The following is a 23,145-nucleotide window of genomic DNA, read 5'->3' as shown; positions in this document are numbered from 1 at the left end:
AAAGTCTCAGTGTTGATTTTTACTCTTTAAAATGTTGATTTTAAATGTGTTGTAAAAACATACAAAGTGTGTTATGCAGACGATACAACTTTCTATCACGAAGCTCATTTTGACAGGAACTCTGTTCTGCTCAGCTGTTTTATTTTCTCCTTTAAACTTCATGTAGATGTGGACTGCTTCAGCACTGCTGTCAGTGTCAGACATCATTCATCTTTTTCAGACCTCAATGATCTGTTTTTGTGTTGTCTCTTTTATTTATATACCACATTTAATGTCACAAACGGACTCAGTGTGTCTGTCAGTTACACTCAGAATCTGAATATAATTCACATTTATTATAAATATAAACCTCAGAGTAATAATAATTGTAGTTTTATTTTAAATATGAATTGTTGTATTTTTAGAGTAAATTCCTGCAGTTTTTATTCAAACCTTTGTTAGAGTGCAGCTGCTGATCAGTTCCCTTTTAGCTGTGGGAGGTTTTTGTACGACTCTTTTTCACTGTGTGAGTGGGAAGCTGTTGCGCTGCTGACAGTAATAAACTCCTGAATCTTCAGCCTGAACGTCTCTGATGTTCAGAGTGAAGTCAGTGTTACTGTATGTTGCAATGAAACGATCAGAAACTCCAGACTGACGCTCTGTTGTGTCCCAGATCAGGAGTTTAGGAGCCTCTCCAGGTTTCTGCTGGTACCAGTTTATGTCGTCGCCTATGAGTGTGGAGGACTGACATCTGATGTTGACTGTCTGACCTGGAGCAGCAGACTGAGGTCCAGCAGACTGAGTCAGGGTGATTTCTCCTGATGAACCTGGAAGGCATGAGGAAGAGGAGAAGATCAACATCCAGACAGAAGAGGATTCTGTGACATGGAGAAGAGATGGAAGAAGGTCAGTGCTGCTCCTTCCAGTCTTCCTCCATCACCACAGCATCATGCTGCCCCCTGAAGCAAAGCTCTCAGCACAGAGTCTCACCTTGAACCAGGAGCCACAGAGCGGCCAGCAGCAGAGTCTCTGACATCATCATGGTTTCCTGGACAGCCGCTGATTGATGCTGGACTCTTTAAGGGCTGGGAGCAGAGAGGCAGGACACTCATATGCAAAGACTCAGAGTCAGTCAGCTGGAGCTGTTTCCTCCTCACTGATCACAGCACACACACTTTAAACAGAGGTGTTAATCTGCTGGTCCAAGGACCACTTCTGGTACACTGCTGTCCTTCATCTGGTCTCCACCTGATGTCCAAAACACAGGGGAGAGTAAGGTCAAAGGTCAAAGGTTGGTTCCCTGGCTGTTGTTGGTGAGCAGAGAGCAGATTCTCTGAGCTTCATTTGTTCTCAGTAAGTAAATGAGGAGAGTCTGAAGATCCATGGATCCTTCAGTATTTTTATGTGCAGTGTTGTTCAGTGGAAACGCTGCCAGTCTGATATACGAAGAAAAGGTCTCCGTCCTAAAGGAGTAAAAATCAAGCGCCATCACTCGACTAAACACAGAGAACAGTATGAAAGTAGCAGAGAGGACAAAACCAGCCGCACAGCTACAGAGAGGACCAACATCTCAGTAAAGTCTTTCACATAAAACAGACACACACCTGCACTTTAATGTAGTGTGTAAACACTGAAGGGGCCCTCATATGGGAGGACAACAGCAGCAGAGGCTCCCAGAAGTCAGTCTGAGTCTGACACTCCTGATTTAAACCATCTCTGTGTGAACACTGTGAGAATCTGGAGCAGAAGACGAGACAGAAGAAAGAAGAGGAAGATGGTTGATGTTTCTGAGGTGAAAACAGGCAGAGCAGGTGATGCTGTTGATGTGTGAATATAATGACAGGGTGCTGTCCAGTGGTGATGGAGAGACTGTCAGCTTTGTTCAGTGTGGATTTGGTGCCAGTTAGTGAGACTTGAGTTTTATTGCTGTTTAATTTGAAGAAGTTGGAGGAGAACCAACATGTAGTTTCTTTACAGGTGATAAGGGAGGATGGAGGAAGGACACTGGCTGGTCTGGAGGAGATGTAGAGCTGGGTGTCATCAGCATAACAATGAAAATGTGACCAAGGGGAAGGAGGGAAATAATGAATAAAACAGTGCCCAGGACGGAGCCTTGGGGGACACCTGAGGAGACAGAGGAATGCTGGGATGAAGTTGGACCAAGCTGAATACACTGAGAGTGGTCAGATATGAAGTGAACCAGTGGAGGGTTGTGTGTGAGAGGCCAGCTGAGATCAATCTGTCAGTGAGGGGGGAGTGAGAAGTTCTACTGAAAGCTGCATATCAGTCCAATACAATGAGAACAGTGAGGAGTCCATCTCTGCAAGATCATTAGTGATTTTAATGAAAGCTGTCTCAGTGCTGTGAAGGGGTCTGAAGACAGATTGGAATTATTCCTGAAGTTTAGGTTCAGTGAGGTGAGCATGAAGTTCAGAAGCAACAATGTTTAAAAGAAGAAATGGAAGATTGATATGAGACGTGGGTTATTAAAATCAGCAAGTTTTAAATGAGTTTTAATGAGTGTGTGTGTGTGTGTGTGTTAGTTCACTGAAGTGTGTCACTATGTGCAGAAGCTGCAGCAGTCAGTTCCTCTTTAGCTGTGGGAGGTTTTTGTACGACTCTTTTTCACTGTGTGATCACATCTTGACTGTTGATCACATTAACACTCATACAGTAATAAACTGCTGCATCTTCAGCCTGAACTCCTCTGATGGTCAGAGTGAAGTCAGAGTCTGATCCACTGCCTGAAAAACGATCTGGAATCCCTGATTCTCTGTCATCTGCTGCATAAATGAGCAGTTTAGGAGCTGCTGGTTCTTTCTGTTGGTACCAGGATAAGAGGTAACCATAGTGAACATCCTGACTGGTGGAACATGTGATGGTGACGGTGCCTCCTGGAGCAGATCTCTGTGCTGCAGACTGAGTCACTGTGACCTGTCCTCTGGACTCTGAGGACACAGAGACAGAGACATAAAGCAGCGTCTTCACGTCAGAGGGACGGATGTTGACAGAGGACTTTGATTCTCTGGACTTTACCTGTGAAGCAGCAGCAGAGGAGAGTCCAGACCAGGACGCAGGTCAGAGTCATGTTTCTGATGAGGAGGGTTTGTGCTGTGATGAAGGACAGCTGTCAGTCATCCAGTGTTCAGCTGTCAGGACTATAAAGTCTGTCAGAGCACTGGAGCATGCTGCTGCTGATGCAAAGTGGCTCTATGGAAATGATGGAAAGCTGGTTTGCCTCTCTCTCAGGCTGGCTGCAGTATTTTCTCCTGTGTGGTCTTCTGGGAAGTCTGCAGTTTGAAGGCAGCGAGCTTTGAGCTCCAGGTCTTCAGTAATGAAATGCACTGTAAGACTCTGACAGGACTCTGCTTTACAGCTTGACCACATGTCTGTTGTAGCAGAGAGAAACTGTTTTCAGCTCCGCAGTGACTCTGTCTGTATTTTTTGCGTAGCTCCCGTGTGGCGACCTGTCTGAAATACAGACCCTTTCCAAAAAATTTGAATATCAAGGAAAAGTTCATTAATTTCCATAATTCCGTTCAAAAAGTTAAACTTTCATAGATTATAGATTTGGGGCCCACATCTTAAACAATTTCAATGATGGTCTTTTGGCCAGTTGTCAAGTCTGCAGTCTTCCCCATATTAAACTGAACTAAAGCAAATAAATGACACCTGGGGAAATCTGTGGAGGTGCTTTAAGTTCAGTTCTGAATTCCTTTTTTCGTGGGTTTATGAGCTGGGAGCCCAAATTATGTAAAAATAAACAAATAAATACTTGAAATCATTTAAAATGTGGGCCCTGAATCTATAATCTATGAAAGGTTAACTTTTTGCATGAAATTATGGAAATTAATGAACTTTTCCTTAATATTCAAATTTTTTGGAAAGGGTCTGTATGTACGGGGCGGCGTGCTGTACCACTTATCCAGTGTATTATTACAGCAGTGAGGCCAGACTTGGTCGCCGTACTGCTGGACATCATGTCTTTCACAGTGACCTCTGTTACTTAACCCTCAGGCGTCACTTTAATTTACTACCCTTTTGTGTCATTAGGGGACAAAAAAGTCCACTTCCAGAAAACTGCTATAAAAAATTAACAGATTAATATTTTTTCTTACTTTTTTCTGCATAAATATGTTAAACAACTTCAGCCCTGCTCAAAACTACCAAACATTAAATCATTTTGAGGAATTTAAATTCCTCAAAAAGTAATCAAACTGGCACTTAAAGGGTTAACCCTTTAAATGCCAGTTTGATTACTTGATGTCACAGTAATTTTTTTATGAAGAAAACACAAAAAATGAGTTATTTTCCACAAAACAAAAGTTAGGTGGCTGAGGCATTATTTTTATATCTGTCATGGATAGGTCAAAGATTAGCCAAAATACTGAGTTTGATGCATTATTAGTTTTTGTGTAGCAGCAGTTTAAAATGGTATTTTCCACTTAGGGCCCATTAACTCCTATTATAATACTACATTTTTTATTATCATAACTATAACAACATATAACCATGCGTTTCTTGATGTAAGGGTTTCATTTTTGAAAAAAATAGTTAAATTTGACATTTTCTACTGTTCACCACTAAAATCAGCCATTAACCCGTTATATTCCTATGCATAAAATCCTTGTGTTTTGTGGCTGTGTTTTGGATTGTGTTCAGTAGGCTGTTTTAAGTGTGTGTGCATGTGTTTGTACATGTGTGTATGTGTCATGTGTGTGCATACGTGTGTGTGTGTGTGGTGTGTGTGTGTGTGTGTGTGTGTATGCATGCATCTGTGTGCTGTTTCATGTGTCTTTGCAGTAGTCATTGTTGGTGTTAAAACTTATGTATGTAATGTCTGATTAAGTTACTTCAGTATATACCATCCACAGACACTCTTTCAAGTAAACAAAAACATGCCCCCTTCCATTTTTGAAAAAAATAGTTAAATTTGACATTTTCTACTGTTCAGCACTAAAATCAGCCATGAACCCATTATATTGCTATGCATGAAATCCTTGTGATTTCATCATTTTTTGTGGTTGTGTTATTGCGCTTAGTAGGCTGTTTTAAGTGTGTGTGCGTGCATGTGTGCATGCATGTGCATGTGTGTGTGTGTGCATGTGTGTGTGTTTGCCGTTTCATGTGTTTTTGTAGTATGTATGTTGACCTTGTAAAGCTTGTAATGTCTGATGAAGTTTCTGCAGTACACTGTCACAAACAGCCACAAATGCACTCTTTGAAGTACACAAAAACATGCCCCCCCACCTCTTCCTACTGCACTTCAAGGAGGTCAATGTGGAGAAAACACAAACAGCAGTTAGCCAGCAGCACCTGGCTGCAGTCCTGGCGTCCAGACTCCTCTTTTTCTGGATGTTTCACTTCCCTGAATCTCTCTAGCAGTTACAGGCAGCATCATTTCATCCTGAGCCTCTTCCACATAGAAACACCATCTTCATCTTGCTCCTTGGTTGTCACAGAAACAAAATTATGTTTTCTTCACCTTGACACATTGAAGGGGGCATGTTTTTGTTTACTTGAAAGAGTGTTTGTATGTCTGTAGATGGTAAATACTGAAGTAACTTCATCAGACATTACATACATAAGTTTTAACACCAACAATGACTACTGCAAAGACACATGAAACAGCACACAGATGCATGCGCACACACACACACACACACACACACACACACCACACACACACACACACGTATGCACACACATGGACACATACACACATGTACAAACACATGCACACACACTTAAAACAGCCTACTGAACACAATCCAAAACACAGCCACAAAACACAAGGATTTTATGCATAGGAATATAATGGGTTAATGGCTGATTTTAGTGGTGAACAGTAGAAAATGTCAAATTTAACTATTTTTTTCAAAAATGAAACCCTTACATCAAGAAATGCATGGTTATATGTTGTTATAGTTATGATATTAAAAAATGTAGTATTATAATAGGAGTTAATGGGCCCTAAGTGGAAAATACCATTTTAAACTGCTGCTACACAAAAACTAATTATGCATCAAACTCAATATTTTGGCTAATCTTTGACCTATCCATGACAGATATAAAAATAATGCCTCAGCCACCTAACTTTTGTTTTGTGGAAAATAACTCATTTTTTGTGTTTTCTTCATAAAAAAAATACTGTGACATCAAGTAATCAAACTGGCATTTAAAGGGTTAAATTCCTCAAAATGATTTAATGTTTGGTAGTTTTGAGCAGGGCTGAAGTAAGAAAAAACATTAATCTTTTAAGTTTTTATAGCAGTTTTTTGGAAGTGGACTTTTTTGTCCCCTAATGACACAAAAGGGTAGTAAATTTGTTTCACCATGTTCTGGTGATGTATTTGAAAAATTTAAATTGGAATTCTAAAATGTGTCTAGAGAGAGTCTTTGTTAGAAAAAATTGTGCCATATGCACCAACACAGATAAAATGGTGGCCAGGTAAAGAGGCAAAAATTACCCAAATGGACAAAAAAGTCTCCAATGACGCCCGAGGGTTAAAATCAATTAAATGAAGTTACTTAATTAAAAACCCATGTTATAAAGCAGCTGGGTCACATGTATTGACCTTCATGTCGGTGTTAACACGCTACACACAGCTGCTAAATAATATGACTGTTTGTGCATCATGTTCATTTGACTTCTTTGACTGTGAGGCTGAACGTTTGCTGTTAATCCAGATGATGGTGCTGAAATATTCTCACAGACTTGGTGCTGCTGCCACAGAGCAGAGGAAGGTGTTGTGTAAATCTCTGCGTGTGCACAACTTACATTCATTTTTAAATACGCATTTATATTCCTTCAAGTAGAGACCTGGACTTGGATGCTGTTGTGGTTTGGACTTTGTGTTTTTGAACTGAGGAAGACACTCAGGGGGGACACGTCTTCAGAAAGATCTACAAGTCCAGTTACCTTGATTTAACCTCTTGGACACAACATGAAGGTTATCATCATAGAATACAACACAAACACACAACATGAACACAATGTGTTTTCATGACATCGTTCATCTTTCTTTAAACATTAATGTTCAGTTTTATTTGTTGACTTAAGTTCACAATCAGCCGTGTCTCTGAGTGTTTTCACCATGAACCAGAAATGATCACTAGTTTCAGTGTGTGTGAAATGAACTGATCAGCCGACAGAGGTTCACTCTGATGTTTGAAAATGATTTTCATTCAGTGTAAATATGAATTGTTGTATTTTCAGAGTAAATTGCTGCAGTTTTTATTCAAACCTTTGTTAGAGTGCAGCTGCTGACCAGTTCCTCTTTAGCTGTGGGAGGTTTTTGTACGACTCTTTTTCACTGTGTGAACACAGCTTGACTGTTGATGGCATGAAAACTCATACAGTAATAAACTGCTGCATCTTCAGCCTGAACTCCTCTGATGGTCAGAGTGAAGTCAGAGTCTGATCCACTGCCTGAAAAACGATCTGGAATCCCTGATTCTCTCTGATCTGCTGCATAAATGAGCAGTTTAGGAGCTGCTGGTTCTTTCTGTTGGTACCAGGATAAGTAGTAACGATTATATTCAGTACCATCATCAGTAAAAACTTCATCATAGTGAACATCCTCACTGGTGGAACATGTGATGGTGACGGTGTCTCCTGGAGCAGATCTCTGTGCTGCAGACTGAGTCACTGTGACCTGTCCTCTGGACTCTGAGGACACAGAGACAGAGACATAAAGCAGCGTCTTCACGTCAGAGGGACGGATGTTGACAGAGGACTTTGATTCTCTGGACTTTACCTGTGAAGCAGCAGCAGAGGAGAGTCCAGACCAGGACGCAGGTCAGAGTCATGTTTCTGATGAGGAGGGTTTGTGCTGTGATGAAGGACAGCTGTCAGTCATCCAGTGTTCAGCTGTCAGGACTATAAAGTCTGTCAGAGCACTGGAGCATGCTGCTGCTGATGCAAAGTGGCTCTCTATGGAAATGAACAGACAGTTTTAGGAGCATCAGCTCCATCTAGTGGACGGGAGTGTGTTACTACACCCTATAATGTTTAATGTCTCCAGTGCAGATGATGGAAGTGATGAAGATGAGGATGAGGAGTCTGTGCTGATATAACCTTCATGTAAAATCCACCTTTGTGGTTCAGCTGCAGTGGTTTCCTCTCAGACAGACTCTCTTTATTATTCTCCTCCTTTGACTTTCACTTCAGCTCAAACAACATTTATTGATTCAAACACAAAAACAGCTGAGTGGATGAAAAAGTCTTTATTGTGATGAAAGAATAGAAAATGTGACAGAAGCATGAGAGTGAAGAAAGAGTAAGTCACTGATGATTCTAATCAGGAACTCTTCCACATGTTGGATGTTCAGTCATCAGTCAGTGTTCTTTTGTTCTTGTTGTTTACAGTCATCATGGTTCTTCTCTGAAGTTAACACGACAAACACATGAAGTCCAAACTTTGTTCACTTGTTTCTAAATGTTGAAGCGACAGGGATGCAGACAGAGAGTCACAGAGAGCAGAGAGAGACTCAGGACTGGGAGCACTGGTTTGTACTCAGTGTGTGTATCACTGGATTCTGGGAGCCCTGCCTGGCCTCACAGGTCACAGAGCCCGCCGTCCTCCACTGGTCCACAGAGAGCCTCAGGGTGCTGCTCCAGCTGTAGCGCCCGTCGTCCTGCAGCAGCGCGGTGCTCCGGCTCTGCTCCGAGCTGTCCCTGTTCTGTTCGTCCACCTTCCAGGACAGGGTCCAGTCAGAGGGGAAGCCTCTGTCAGCCAGGCACAGCAGCGTGGCCTGGCCCTTCTGCAGCTCCTCTTTGGAGGGGGGCAGCACCGTCAGGGAGGGGGGGACTGGACCCACTGGAGGAGGAGGAGGAGGAGGAGGAGACAGAGAGAGGACATGAAGACAGAGAACAGAAAGTCCAGCTGCTGGTCCTCAGAGGGGAGGAAACTGCTCCTCACTGTTTCACTTCCCTCTCTGAGCTCGGTAACCACGGCAACAGACAGGCATCACTGCTGAACCGTGGCAACAGACAGGTTTCAGTACTGAAGGTAAAAAGCTCCTGAGGGACATGATGATGGTTCTAATGAGGATTTGAAATGTTTCCAATGTTTAAAAACACATTTTACACAAATGATTCCAACAACATTCAACAATGACTACATTTAAAATACTGACATGTGTTTTCTTTCAGGTTTAAACTTTCTCTGTGTATCAGTCATGAGCTAAACAGCCTCCAACAACAAGAACAGATCGGAGTCATCCAGTAAAGACTCAGTTCATCCACTGTGAGCTGAACACATGTTGTTTCTGTGGGCTTGAGCAGCAGTCAGAGGTTCTTACAGTCGACCTCCAGTCTGGTTCCTCCACCCAACGTCCACCACAGAGACACAGACTGATGGAGGCGTCCTACAAAAACCTCTGACTGCACACAGACGGGCGCTCCGACTGTCTGACCGAGCTACACTCCTCAAAATCCAGCCGTTAGAAGCAGAAGCAGTCAGCCCCCTCTGAACCATCCTCATGGGTTCAATTCAGCACAGTCACTTTTTACAGTCACTGTGTGTTTGAGCACCAAGAAAATTCAACATAAAGACTGAAAGATGGTTTTTATTTGTTCTGTCTGATCAGAAACGGACACAACAAATAAGAATTAGTCTGAAATGAAAAGTTTCAACTTACCTCCAACATCCAGTCTGGTTCCTCCACCGAACGTGTACCACAGTGATTCAGACTGATGGAGGCGTCGTACAAAAACCTCTGACTGCACACAGACACACACTCTGACTCTGAAACACTGTGTCTGTCACACTCAGCTGATCAATGTGCAAATCAATGAAACACACCGACTGAAGATTCTGACATCCATCACTTTGTTCTGATTGAAAAACATATTGATTCCTGATCAATGATCCAATACAGTGATTGATCCATTGATCAGCAGCTGATCAGACCGATCCCTGTTCATTTCCATAGAGAGCCACTTTGCATCAGCAGCAGCATGCTCCAGTGCTCTGACAGACTTTATAGTCCTGACAGCTGAACACTGGATGACTGACAGCTGTCCTTCATCACAGCACAAACCCTCCTCATCAGAAACATGACTCTGACCTGCGTCCTGGTCTGGACTCTCCTCTGCTGCTGCTTCACAGGTAAAGTCCAGAGAATCAAAGTCCTCTGTCAACATCCGTCCCTCTGACGTGAAGACGCTGCTTTATGTCTCTGTCTCTGTGTCCTCAGAGGACAGGTCACAGTGACTCAGTCTGCAGCACAGAGATCTGCTCCAGGAGGCACCGTCACCATCACATGTTCCACCAGTCAGGATGTTTATAATGGTTACCTCTTATCCTGGTACCAACAGAAAGAACCAGCAGCTCCTAAACTGCTCATTTATGCAGCAGATGAAAGAGAATCAGGGATTCCAGATCGTTTTTCAGGCAGTGGATCAGACTCTGACTTCACTCTGACCATCAGAGGAGTTCAGGCTGAAGATGCAGCAGTTTATTACTGTCAGAGTTTTCATGAAATCAACAGTCAAGCTGTGTTCACACAGTGAAAAAGAGTCGTACAAAAACCTCCCACAGCTAAAGAGGAACTGATCAGCAGCTGCACTCTAACAAAGGTTTGAATAAAAACTGCAGCAATTTACTCTGAAAATACAACAATTCATATTTACACTGAATGAAAATCATTTTCAAACATCAGAGTGAACCTCTGTCGGCTGATCAGTTCATTTCACACACACTGAAACTAGCGATCATTTGAAGCTCTGTTAGCTCATGTTGTGTGTCTGAGTTGTGTCAGATTGTTGTGTTCTGCTGGTTTTGTGTATTTTTGTTTTAATGACTTCAACTTAATGATCCCAGTTGTTTGTTTAAAGGCTGCAGCAGAGGAAAGTATTGATGAACTACAGCCTCTGATCTATGTGAATGTAGCCCAGTGTAAACATGAAAGGGAGTTAAATAAGGTGAACCCGCACTGTTCAATGAAAGCATGATGTGGTGGATGAAAACCAGCTGAAAGTAGCTTCATGAATCCAATCATAAATATATATCAATAATATCAGTAAATGGGCAGGAAATGGTTAACTTATTGATGAAGATAATTTAGGATTAAAAGGTCGATCAATGTAGAAATAAAGCTGCAAGAATAAGCTGTGAAAACTGAAGTGATCTGAATAAGAGGTCATTACAGACTGAGCCTTTATTCTCAGCTGCTCTGTCTGATTGGTTACTGCAGCTGTCAATCAGTGTCACCTGCAGTAATTGGTCAAGCTCCGTCTTGAAGCGGGCTCGGTGTATTTCCTGGAGAGGAGGCCATGGCCGCTGTCATCTCATTTCTTCTCCACAGACCGAGGACTGGTTCTTCAGGCTCCACGCTGAACTGTGAGTTAAACCAGTTGAGTGTTACTTTGCTGAGGAAAGAGACTTTATCCACAGGTCGAGTGTTTTTCAGAGATCTGGGAGAAATGTAAATGAATGAGTTGATGTTTTGGGGAGAAGGCCAGTTAGAAGTGCCGAGTAAGGTTGTAAGGTCAAAGTAATGTTCACAGTATTTACAGAGGGAGCAGTTTATTTCAAAGGGCTGTAATTTATCATGTGTTTACTGGCTCTGTGTTTACCAAAGGTAAAGTATTGTTCTGTACACGGGGTCAAAAGTTCAGTCAACATGTGTTGAGTGTTTTACAAAGAGTTGTCTGGGATCAGTGATTTAAAGTGTGTCTAAGGAGAAAACATCTACTGTTAAATTGGAGTAATCTGATTACCAGCAGAGTATCATGAGGTCACTTCAATAGGTAAACCTTGGTGGCAGCTAGCGTACATGCTGAACTCCACATTGTGGAGCTGGTTCAGCTCAGTAATGTCATGTTTTTAAAGGAGAATTTTAACATCTCTGCTACGTCCTGTTGTGACAATGTATCAGAAGCACTAACCCCGGATAACAAGTCCCGCAGTACCTCATATAAGCAGAGATGGCTAATTGTCATGTTGCTTCTGATCTCTGGGAATGTGCAGCCAAATCCTGGTCCAGATTCTGTCTTAAGTTTTAATACTCCTGCTGATTTTAAAGCAAGGTCTGGTCTAGGCTTTTTCCATTTGAATGTCCGCAGCTTGGTTCCCAAAATGGACACGATCCGCATCTGGGCTCAGTCGATGGATGCAGATGTAATTGTTGTATCTGAAACTTGACTCAGGAAATCTGTTACAAATCTGGATATTCATATTGATGGTTATAATGTTTTTAGGACTGACCGTCCCAATAAAGGAGAGGGTGTAGCAAATTTTATAAAACACAAATTCCATGTAAATGTTTTAATCTAAAAATCAGTGGTTAAGCAGTTTGAATTTTAAGTATTTAAAGATCTGCACCTAACTGTTATTGGGTGCTATCGGACACCCTCAGCTGATCATGTTGCCTTAACTTAGTTAACACAGCTCCTGTCAGAGCTGAAATATAATGAAATAATAGCTTTTGGTGATTTTAATTTTAACTGGTTGCAACCAGTGTCTGATGATTTTAAAGCCCAATGTGACTTAGTGAATCTCAATCAAATAGTTGACAGCCCTACTAGACCAAACCCAAAAAATGAAGACAAGTCTACCTTGATTGACTTAATTCTGACTAATGTCCCTCACAAATACTCAACTGCTTCCATATTTGCGAATGACATCAGTGATGTTGATGAAGATTCTCAGTCATCCAGGTCATCATACCTAGACATCTACGACATCAGTGATCGTTGTGTTGTTGCAACAGTTCAGAATACTAAACTACCTAAATCAAAACCTTGTATCATTTTTAAGCGGGACATGAAACATTTCTCTGAGCAAAGAATTTTTGATGATCTACACAACTTTAACTGGGATAATATGGAGACCACTGCAGATGTAGAAAATGCATGGAAGTTCTGTTATGATGGTTTTAGCAGCATTGTCGATAAGCATGCCCGTTTCAAAAAACACAGAGTAAAGGGACGGAACAATGCTTGGTTTACTCCTGAACTGTCAAATTTGTGACATGAGTGTAATCTGGCTTGGGCAAAAGCCAGAAAAACTCATTTACATCCTGATTGGTCTGCGACCGAAGCCATAACTGGTGTGTGTGTGTGTGTGTGTGTGTGTGCACTCGCCCGCGTTTTGAACCCAGGGCCTCTTGTACCCAAAACACTGATCATCCCGCTGCTCCACGAGAGAATCATTCTCAGTAACGCCACTAACGAGTCATCGAGTACTAAATTAGTTGTCGATGCATTTTGGCCTCAAATATTACTCGAGTACTCGAGTAATCATTGCAGTCCTAATGCACTGTACGACAAAGCGGGTTAATAGATAGAATCCTCTTACAGGAAGGTAAAGGGGGAGTCCAACATCCTGTCTGCTTCTTCGTCTTCAGATCTCACCTGACTGAGTCTTTATGAGCAGGTCTTTTTAAAGATGGCTCTCTGTGACCTGCTGCTGCTCTGACCTGGAGGACTGCTGCCTTTCAGTCCCTCTGCTGGGTTTTTGTTTCAGCCTGTCAGAGGAGAGATGGTGGTTATATTGGTGGATGGATGTTGGAAATGTAGGTGACAGGCAAGTGTGTGTGTGTTCAGTGAAGTGTGTCACTATGTGCAGAAGCTTCTAGCTGGTGATGAACAGTTCCTCTTTAGCTGTGGGAGGTTTTTGTACGACTCTTTTTCACTGTGTGAACACATGCTGACTGTTGATGTTGTTATAACTCATACAGTAATAAACTGCTGCATCTTCAGCTTGAACTCCTCTGATGGTCAGAGTGAAGTCAGGGTTTGATCCACTGCCTGAAAAACGATCTGGAATCCCTGATGCTCTGTCATCTGTTCTATAAATGATCAGTTTAGGAGCTCCTAGTTCTTTCTGTTGGTACCAGGATAAGGAGTCTCGCCTGGTGGAACATGTGATGGTGACGGTGTGTCCTGGAGCAGATCTCTGTGCTGCAGACTGACTCACTGTGACCTGTCCTCTGGACTCTGAGGACACAGAGACAGAGACATAAAGCAGCGTCTTCACGTCAGAGGGACGGATGTTGACAGAGGACTTTGATTCTCTGGACTTTACCTGTGAAGCAGCAGCAGAGGAGAGTCCAGACCAGGACGCAGGTCAGAGTCATGTTTCTGATGAGGGGGATTTGTGCTGTGATGAAGGACAGCTGTCAGTCATCCAGTGCTCAACTGTCAGGACTATAAAGTCTGTCAGAGCACTGGAGCATGCTGCTGCTGATGCAAAGTGGCTCTATGGAAATGAACAGACTGATGATCTGAAAAAGTCTCAGTGTTGATCTTTACTCTTTAAAATGTTGATTTTAAATGTGTTCTAAAAACATACAAAGTGTTGTGTTATGCAGACGATACAACTTTCTATCATGAAGCTCATTTTGACAGGAACTCTGTTCTGCTCAGTGTTTTATTTTCTCCTTTAAACTTCATGTAGATGTGGACTGCTTCAGCACTGCTGTCAGTGTCAGACATCATTCATCTTTTTCAGACATTAATGATCTGTTTTTGTCTTGTCTCTTTTATTTATATACCACATTCAATGTCACAAACACAGACCCAGTGTGTCTGTCAGTTACACTCAGAAACTGAATATAATTCACATTTATTATAAATATAAACCTCAGAGTAATAATATTTTTTATTTTAAATATGAATTGTTGTATTTTCAGAGTAAATTGCTGCAGTTTTTATTCAAACCTTTGTTAGAGTGCAGCTGCTGATCAGTTCCTCTTTAGCTGTGGGAGGTTTTTGTACGACTCTTTTTCACTGTGTGAACACATGCTGACTGTTGATATAGTTATAACTCATACAGTGATAAACTGCTGCATCTTCAGCCTGAACTCCTCTGATGGTCAGAGTGAATTTAGACTTTGATCCACTGCCTGAAAAACGATCTGGAATCCCTGATGCTCTGAGAATTGCCAAATAAATGAGCAGTTTAGGAGCTCCTGGTTCTTTCTGTTGGTACCAGGATAAGTAGTAACCTGGCTGTACACTACCACCTAAAGCAACAAAATCATAGTGAACATCCTGACTGGTGGAACATGTGATGGTGACGGTGTCTCCTGGAGCAGATCTCTGTGCTGCAGACTGAGTCACTGTGACCTGTCCTCTGGACTCTGAGGACACAGAGACAGAGACATAAAGCAGCGTCTTCACGTCAGAGGGACGGATGTTGACAGAGGACTTTGATTCTCTGGACTTTACCTGTGAAGCAGCAGCAGAGGAGAGTCCAGACCAGGACGCAGGTCAGAGTCATGTTTCTGATGAGGGGGATTTGTGCTGTGATGAAGGACAGCTGTCAGTCATCCAGTGTTCAACTGTCAGGACTATAAAGTCTGTCAGAGCACTGGAGCATGCTGCTGCTGATGCAAAGTGGCTCTCTATGGAAATGAACAGACTGATGATCTGAAAAAGTCTCAGTGTTGATCTTTACTCTTTAAAATGTTGATTTTAAATGTGTTCTAAAAACATACAAAGTGTTGTGTTATGCAGACGATACAACTTTCTATCATGAAGCTCATTTTGACAGGAACTCTGTTCTGCTCAGTGTTTTATTTTCTCCTTTAAACTTCATGTAGATGTGGACTGCTTCAGCACTGCTGTCAGTGTCAGACATCATTCATCTTTTTCAGACATTAATGATCTGTTTTTGTGTTGTCTCTTTTATTTATATACCACATTTAATATCACAAACACAGACTCAGTGTGTCTGTCAGTTACACTCTGAATCTGAATATAATTCACATTTATTATAAATATAAACTTCAGAGTAATAATATTTTTTATTGTAAATATGAATTGTTGTATTTTCAGAGTAAATTGCTGCAGTTTTTATTCAAACCTTTGTTAGAGTGCAGCTGCTGATCAGTTCCTCTTTAGCTGTGGGAGGTTTTTGTACGACTCTTTTTCACTGTGTGAGTGGGAAGCTGTTGTGCTGCTGACAGTAATAAACTCCTGAATCTTCAGCCTGAACGTCTCTGATGTTCAGAGTGAAGTCAGTGTTACTGTATGTCGCACTGAAACGATCAGAAACTCCAGACTGACAAATTGTTGTGTCAACAATGAGGAGTTTAGGAGCCTCTCCAGGTTTCTGCTGGTACCAGTTTATGTCGTCGCCTATGAGTGTGGAGGACTGACATCTGATGTTGACGGTCTGACCTGGAGCAGCAGACTGAGTTCCAGCAGACTGAGTCAGGGTGATTTCTCTTGATGAACCTGGAAGACATGAGGAAGAGGAGAAGATCAACATCCAGACAGAAGAGGATTCTGTGACATGGAGAAGAGCTGGAAGAAGGTCAGTGCTGCTCCTTCCAGTCTTCCTCCATCACCACAGCATCATGCTGCCCCCTGAAGCAAAGCTCTCAGCACAGAGTCTCACCCTGAACCAGCAGCCACAGAGCAGCCAGCAGCAGAGTCTCTGACATCATCATGGTTTCCTGGACAGTCGCTGATGGACGCTGGACTCTTTAAGGGCTGGGAGCAGAGAGGCAGGACACTCATATGCAAAGACTCAGAGTCAGTCAGCTGGAGCTGTTTCCTCCTCACTGATCACAGCACACACACTTTAAACAGAGGGGTTAATCTGCTGGTCCAAGGACCACATCTGGTCCACTGTTTGGTTCCCTGACTGTTGTTGGTGAACAGAGAGCAGATTCTCTGAGCTTCATTTGTTCTCAGTAAGTAGAATAGAATAGAAATACTTTATTCATCCCAAGCTGGGAAATTTCACTGTTGCAGCAGCAAAGTACAGTCACTCAAGCAAACCAAAGAATAAAAATATACCTCTAACGGAAAAAATTAAACAGTATATACATTATTTACAGCAAGATAAAAAAAAATAAACATGGGTGTAGAAGCAAAAAATGTGCAGTTTGTGATGCAGGTATACATATAAGTCTAAATCGGATTGTGCAATTTGGCATGAAGATATGAAGAGATATGATATACAAGAACAACAGTGTACAATTTGAAAGTAAAAAAAACCTTGTGCAACACCTTGTGCAGAACGTGTCCCTTACAGCAGTGAGTCTGTGTTATCTCTGGCACAGAGATGAGGTGTTGTACAGTCTTGCAGCATGAGGCAGGAAAGATTTCCTGTAGCGTTCTGTGTGACAGTGAAGCTGTCTGAGCCTTTTGGAAAAGGTGCTCCGTTGTCTATCCAGTACAGGGAGGAGAGGGTGGTCGGGGTGATCCATGATGGATCACGGTTTGTTCAGTGTCCTCCTCTCCACCACTGCTTCAAATGTCTCTCGTCTGCAGCCAATGACAGAGCCGGCCTTCCTGATCAGTTTGTTCAGTCTGTTGGTGTCACTGGCTGCAATGCTGCCCCCCAGCAGACCACAGAGGAGAACAGAGTGCTGCAACAACAGACTGGTAAAACATCTCCAGCATCTTGCTGCACAGTTGAAGGACCTCAGCTTCCTCAGGAAGTAGAGTCTGCTGCAGGCCTTCTTGTACACAGTCTGCTGTCGATGGTCACTCCCAGGTGCTTGTACTCCTCCACCCTCTCCACATCCTTACCCAGGATGCAAAGGGGCTGCAATGTTGCTCCCTTCTTCCTGAAGTCAATCACCATCTCTCTGGTCTTGTCTACATTAAGCAGCAGGTGATTCCCTCCAGCCCACTCCACAAATCTGTCCACCAGCCCCCTGTACTCTTCCTCCCGTCCACCACTTATACACCCCACAACTGCAGAGTCATCAGAAAACTTCTGTAAGTGACATGACTGAGTTGTACTGAAAGTCTGAGGTGTATAAGGTGAACAGGAATGGAGAAAGCACAGTGCCCTGTGGGGCAGGATCTTGAACTGGGAGCTGATGGAGCTGCTGCAGGACTGGACTGATGTGGGTGATGGAGGGTGTTCTGGTTATGATCCAGGCTGAAGAGTTTTGGAGAAGCTGTGGGTTGAGGAGAGTTTTGTTGGGGAGGTCACCAAAGATGGCCGCTGTGTGAGGGGTGAGGGAGGAACGAAGATGGTTGATGTTTCTGAGGTGAAAACAGGCAGAGCAGGTGATGTTGTTGATGTGTGAATATAATGACAGGGTGCTGTCCAGTGGTGATGGAGAGGAGGAGAACCAACATGTAGTTTCTTTACAGGTGATAAGGGAGGATGGAGGAAGGACACTGGCTGGTCTGGAGGAGATGTAGAGCTGGGTGTCATCAGCATAACAATGAAAATGTGACCAAGGGGAAGGAGGGAAATAATGAATAAAACAGTGCCCAGGCCGGAGCCTTGGGGGACACCTGAGGAGACAGAGGAATGCTGGGATGAAGTTGGACCAAGCTGAATATACTGAGAGTGGTCAGATATGAAGTGAACCAGTGGAGGGTTGTGTGTGAGAGGCCAGCTGAGATCAATCTGTCAGTGAGGGGGGAGTGAGAAGTTCTAGTGAAAGCTGCATATCAGTCCAATACAATGAGAACAGTGAGGAGTCCATCTCTGCAAGATCATTAGTGATTTTAATGAAAGCTGTCTCAGTGCTGTGAAGGGGTCTGAAGACAGATTGGAATTATTCCTGAAGTTTAGTTTCAGTGAGGTGAGCATGAAGTTCAGAAGCAACAATGTTTTCAGGAAGAAATGGAAGATTGATATGAGACGTGGGTTATTAAAATCAGCAAGTTTTAAATGAGTTTTAATGAGTGTGTGTGTGTGTGTTCACTGAAGTGTGTCACTATGTGCAGAAGCTGCAGCAGTCAGTTCCTCTTTAGCTGTGGGAGGTTTTTGTATGACTCTTTTTCACTGTGTGAACACATGCTGACTGTTGATTACATGATAACTCATACAGTAATAAACTGCTGCATCTTCAGCCTGAACTCCTCTGATGGTCAGAGTGAAGTCAGTCTTTGATCCACTGCCTGAAAAACGATCTGGAATCCCTGATGCTCTGCGAGTTGCCCAATAAATGAGCAGTTTAGGGGCTGCTGGTTCTTTCTGTTGGTACCAGGATAAGGCAGCATAAACATCCTGACTGGTGGAACATGTGATGGTGACGGTGCCTCCTGGAGCAGAGCTCTGTGCTGCAGGCTGAGTCACTGTGACCTGTCCTCTGGACTCTGAGGACACAGAGACAGAGACATAAAGCAGCGTCTTCACGTCAGAGGGACGGATGTTGACAGAGGACTTTGATTCTCTGGACTTTACCTGTGAAGCAGCAGCAGAGGAGAGTCCAGACCAGGACGCAGGTCAGAGTCATGTTTCTGATGAGGAGGGTTTGTGCTGTGATGAAGGACAGCTGTCAGTCATCCAGTGTTCAGCTGTCAGGACTATAAAGTCTGTCAGAGCACTGGAGCATGCTGCTGCTGATGCAAAGTGGCTCTCTATGGAAATGAACAGACTGACTGATGATCTAAAAAAGTCTCAGTGTTGATCTTTACTCTTTAAAATATTGATTTTAAATGTGTTCTAAAAACATACAAAGTGTTGTGTTATGCAGACTATACAACTTTCTATCATGAAGCTCATTTTGACAGGAACTCTGTTCTGCTCAGCTGTTTTATTTTCTCCTTTAAACTTCATGTAGATGTGGACTGCTTCAGCACTGCTGTCAGTGTCAGACATCATTCATCTTTTTCAGGCCTTAATGATCTGTTTTTGTGTTGTCTCTTTTATTTATATACCACATTTAATGTCACAAACACTGACTCAGTACAGTGCTCAGCATAAATGGGTACACCCCCTTTAAAAATTACAGCACCAAGTCTTCTAGGCATGGAATGAACAAGTTGGTGACATATTGCAACACCTATCTTTTTCCATTCTTCAAGAATAACCTCTTTTAGAGCCTGGATGCTGGATGGAGATTGATGCTCAGTTTGTGGCTTCAGAATTCCCCACAGGTGTTGGATTGGTTCAGATCAGGAGACATACTTGGCCGTTCAATCACCTTCAGCCTGTTCTTCTTCAGAAATGCAACAGTAGCTTTTGGCAAGGCAAGCTTTATTTATATAGCACAATTCATACACAAGGCAATTCAGAGTGCTTTACATAGGATGAAATCACAGAATAAAAACATTTTAAAACATTAAATTAAGAAGCAAATTCAATCGTAAAAAGAACTAAATCATAAAAACTTCAAATAAAATCAGGATGATTAAATGAGCAGAGTTAGAGAATTTAAGAGAACGCTGCAGTAAACAGTGTTTTCAGGCCTGACTTAAATAAAGTGACAGAACAACTGAATCCTGCTTCACTCTGTTTGGTCCTGACCCTGGGTACACACAGTAGGCCTGTGCCTGATGATCTCAGGGGTCTGGATGGTTCATTAGGAACCAATAAGTCCAGGATGTGTTTTGGTCCAAGACCATTCAGTGCTTTGTAGACCAGGAGTAAAGTTTTGAAATGTATCCTTTGACTCACAGGAAGCCAGTGCAGTGATTTGAGGACCGGTGTGATGTGGTCCAGTTTCCTGGTGTTACTCAGAACTCTAGCAGCAGCATTTTGGACCAGTTGCAGCTGCCTGACTGATTTTATTCTAATACCTGTGAGGACATCGTTACAGTAATCTAGCCTACTGAAAATGAATGCATGAAGTTTTTCTGTGTCTTGTTTGGACAGAAAGCCCTTGATCCTAGCAATGTTTTTCAGGTGGCAATAGGCAGACTTAGTAATGGCTTTTACATTGGTGTTAAAATTCAGGTAAAATTCATCCTGCTTGGTTTGTGACCTTCACTGACATGGAGTCAAGGTAAGCACTGATCTTAGCTCTTTCATTTTTGGGGCCAATATGAAGTTGTGTGTCGCTGCATATGTGTGATAAGAGATGTTGTGCTGTTCTATGATCTGAGCTAGGGGCAGCATGTAGATGTTGAACAGAAGTGGTCTAAATATGGACCCTTGAGGAACCCCGCATGTGACATAGTTACCAACTGACACAAAGTAGTCCCTATCATGTAAGTAGGGGTGGCCGATATGGCAAAAGTTTTATATCACGATTCTTTAATGATAAAATCACGATCACGATTTTATCACGATTTGTTTTTACATTGACACTACTTTGCATGTTTCTGTGTAAATGACTTAAGGTATCCTACTCTGTCAAATTATCAGTAGATTTTAAAGGCAAACAACAACTCTGATAACGTGCATTCAGTATTAGTTTCCAATAAACATGAAAATTTAATATAGAACAAAATAAAGTTTTATTTCAAATAGGTTAAAAAGAAGACTAATGTAGTTCTGTAAAGTATTATTCAACAGTCATTTAAACAGACTGAAGTGTGCCTCCTAAGGTTAAACAGTAAATACAGTATTGAGGTGGGCGCGTACGTGCTCGTAGCATTATAATAGGGTTAATAGTTAATAGGTATAACAGGGTTAGAAGACGCGCTGCTGCTGCCGGCAGAAACAGTACCGAACATAAAGGTGGAGTTCGTTTTAGGGACCAGTTCCTCCGTTCTCTTTTCGTTTTCAGCCGTAGCTTCCTAACAGGGAGGCTGTCATTGGTTGGTCAGGTTCACATTAAGCACACTGAGAGTTGGCCGAGTGAAAAAACTCATGCGTCTGCGCGAACATAGAACTGCAATTAATAGAAGGTGCTCTATGGACGATAAAACGATCTGTCTGTTCTGGTAGATCGCCAACACGTTCAAATCCTTCACGATCATTTATCGTCAAATCGCACAGCCCTACATGTAAGTAAGATTGGAACCTGTTTAACACACGACCAGTGAATCCGCGGTTGAGTGCAGCGCATCTGTCTTCGCTTGTAATTTACTGGACCCTGTTGATGATAGATAATAGAAAGTTTGAAAAGCCGCTGGCTTCTGGCTCTGATGCCACAAAACTGAACCAAGTCCAAACTACCTTTCTTAGGGGCGAGCTCTTCTCTGCTGGCTACGGGAGCACAGCGGGGTGTGTCTGCGGTGGAAGTTCAAATTTTCAATTTTCATTGAAAACACGTCGTCCTAAATAGCAAATTGAAATGAATCCATAAAATCAATTTATCACCCAGCCCTAGTTAAAAACCAGCATATATTAATGCAGTATGAACAATATTGTTTTAATGTAGAATGTTCTGCTCTGTTGGATCCTGTAACAAAGCTCTTGTGGATTTTCCTTTTATTTGGTGCTCAGGATGTCTGAAGGCTTTATGAGCAGGTCTTTGTTAAGGTGGCTCTCTTTGAGCTGCTGCTGGTGTGACCTGGTGCTGCTCTGACCTGGAGGGCTGCTACCTTTCAGTCCCTCTGTGGGTTTTGGTTGGTGTCTTAGTTGTGTGTTTGTGCGATCTTAGTTTTCATTCATTGTTGTTTTTATTGACCTCATGTTGCTGTTCTTTCTACAAATTTCTCAACCCTGTGAAGTTTGTGTGTGATTCTCCTGGTGTTATCTCCTGACAGGTGTAACAGGTGCAGGTTGCAGGTGTAACAACTGTTTTCATTCATCTATGTGAAATGTTCATTTGTTGATGTTTTTTACATAATCAAAAAAATAGGATTTGTACTCAAACCATAAACCTCGGGTTAAATTAAAGAGTAAATTCCTGCAGGTTTTATTCAAACCTTTGTTAGAGTGCAGCTGCTGATCAGTTCCTCTTTAGCTGTGGGAGGTTTTTGTACGACTCTTTTTCACTGTGTGAACACATCTTGACTGTTGATGTAATGTTCACTCTGACAGTAATAAACTGCTGCATCTTCAGCCTTAACTCCTCTGATGGTCAGAGTGAAGTCAGATTCTGATCCACTGCCTGAAAAACGATCTGAAATCCCTGATTCTCTGTGTTTTGCCCTATAAATGAGCAGTTTAGGAGCTCCTGGTTCTTTCTGTTGGTACCAGGATAAGAGGTAAGTACCACCAGCATAGCGAACATCCGGTCTGACTGAACATGTGATGGTTAAGGTGTTCCCAGAACCAGATCTCTGTGCTGCAGGCTGAGTCACTGTGACCTGTCCTCTGGACTCTGAGGACACAGAGACAGAGACATAAAGCAGCGTCTTCACGTCAGAGGGACGGATGTTGACAGAGGACTTTGATTCTCTGGACTTTACCTGTGAAGCAGCAGCAGAGGAGAGTCCAGACCAGGACGCAGGTCAGAGTCATGTTTCTGATGAGGAGGGTTTGTGCTGTGATGAAGGACAGCTGTCAGTCATCCAGTGTTCAGCTGTCAGGACTATAAAGTCTGTCAGAGCACTGGAGCATGCTGCTGCTGATGCAAAGTGGCTCTCTATGGAAATGATGGAAAGCTGGTTCGCCT

General features: G+C 42.6%; 2 gene segments (V, D, J or C); both read right to left on the bottom strand.

Moving 5' to 3' along the window:
- Positions 1-2,604: 2,604 nt before the first annotated feature.
- LOC114445129 (Ig kappa chain V region 3547-like) lies at positions 2,605-3,068 on the bottom strand. The segment is given in 2 exon segments: positions 2,605-2,927; positions 3,016-3,068. Coding segments are annotated over 2 exon segments (375 nt in total).
- Positions 3,069-8,193: 5,125 nt separating this feature from the next.
- LOC114449969 (Ig kappa chain V region Mem5-like) lies at positions 8,194-16,386 on the bottom strand. The segment is given in 4 exon segments: positions 8,194-8,801; positions 9,625-9,662; positions 15,877-16,171; positions 16,335-16,386. Coding segments are annotated over 4 exon segments (714 nt in total).
- Between the last annotated feature and the right edge of the window lie 6,759 nt (positions 16,387-23,145).

The sequence above is a fragment of the Parambassis ranga genome, chromosome 2, assembly GCF_900634625.1.
Source record: "Parambassis ranga chromosome 2, fParRan2.1, whole genome shotgun sequence".
Taxonomy (NCBI): domain Eukaryota; kingdom Metazoa; phylum Chordata; class Actinopteri; family Ambassidae; genus Parambassis; species Parambassis ranga.
Note: the sequence above shows the minus strand (reverse complement) of the source record. Positions and strands in the feature narration are given on the sequence as shown.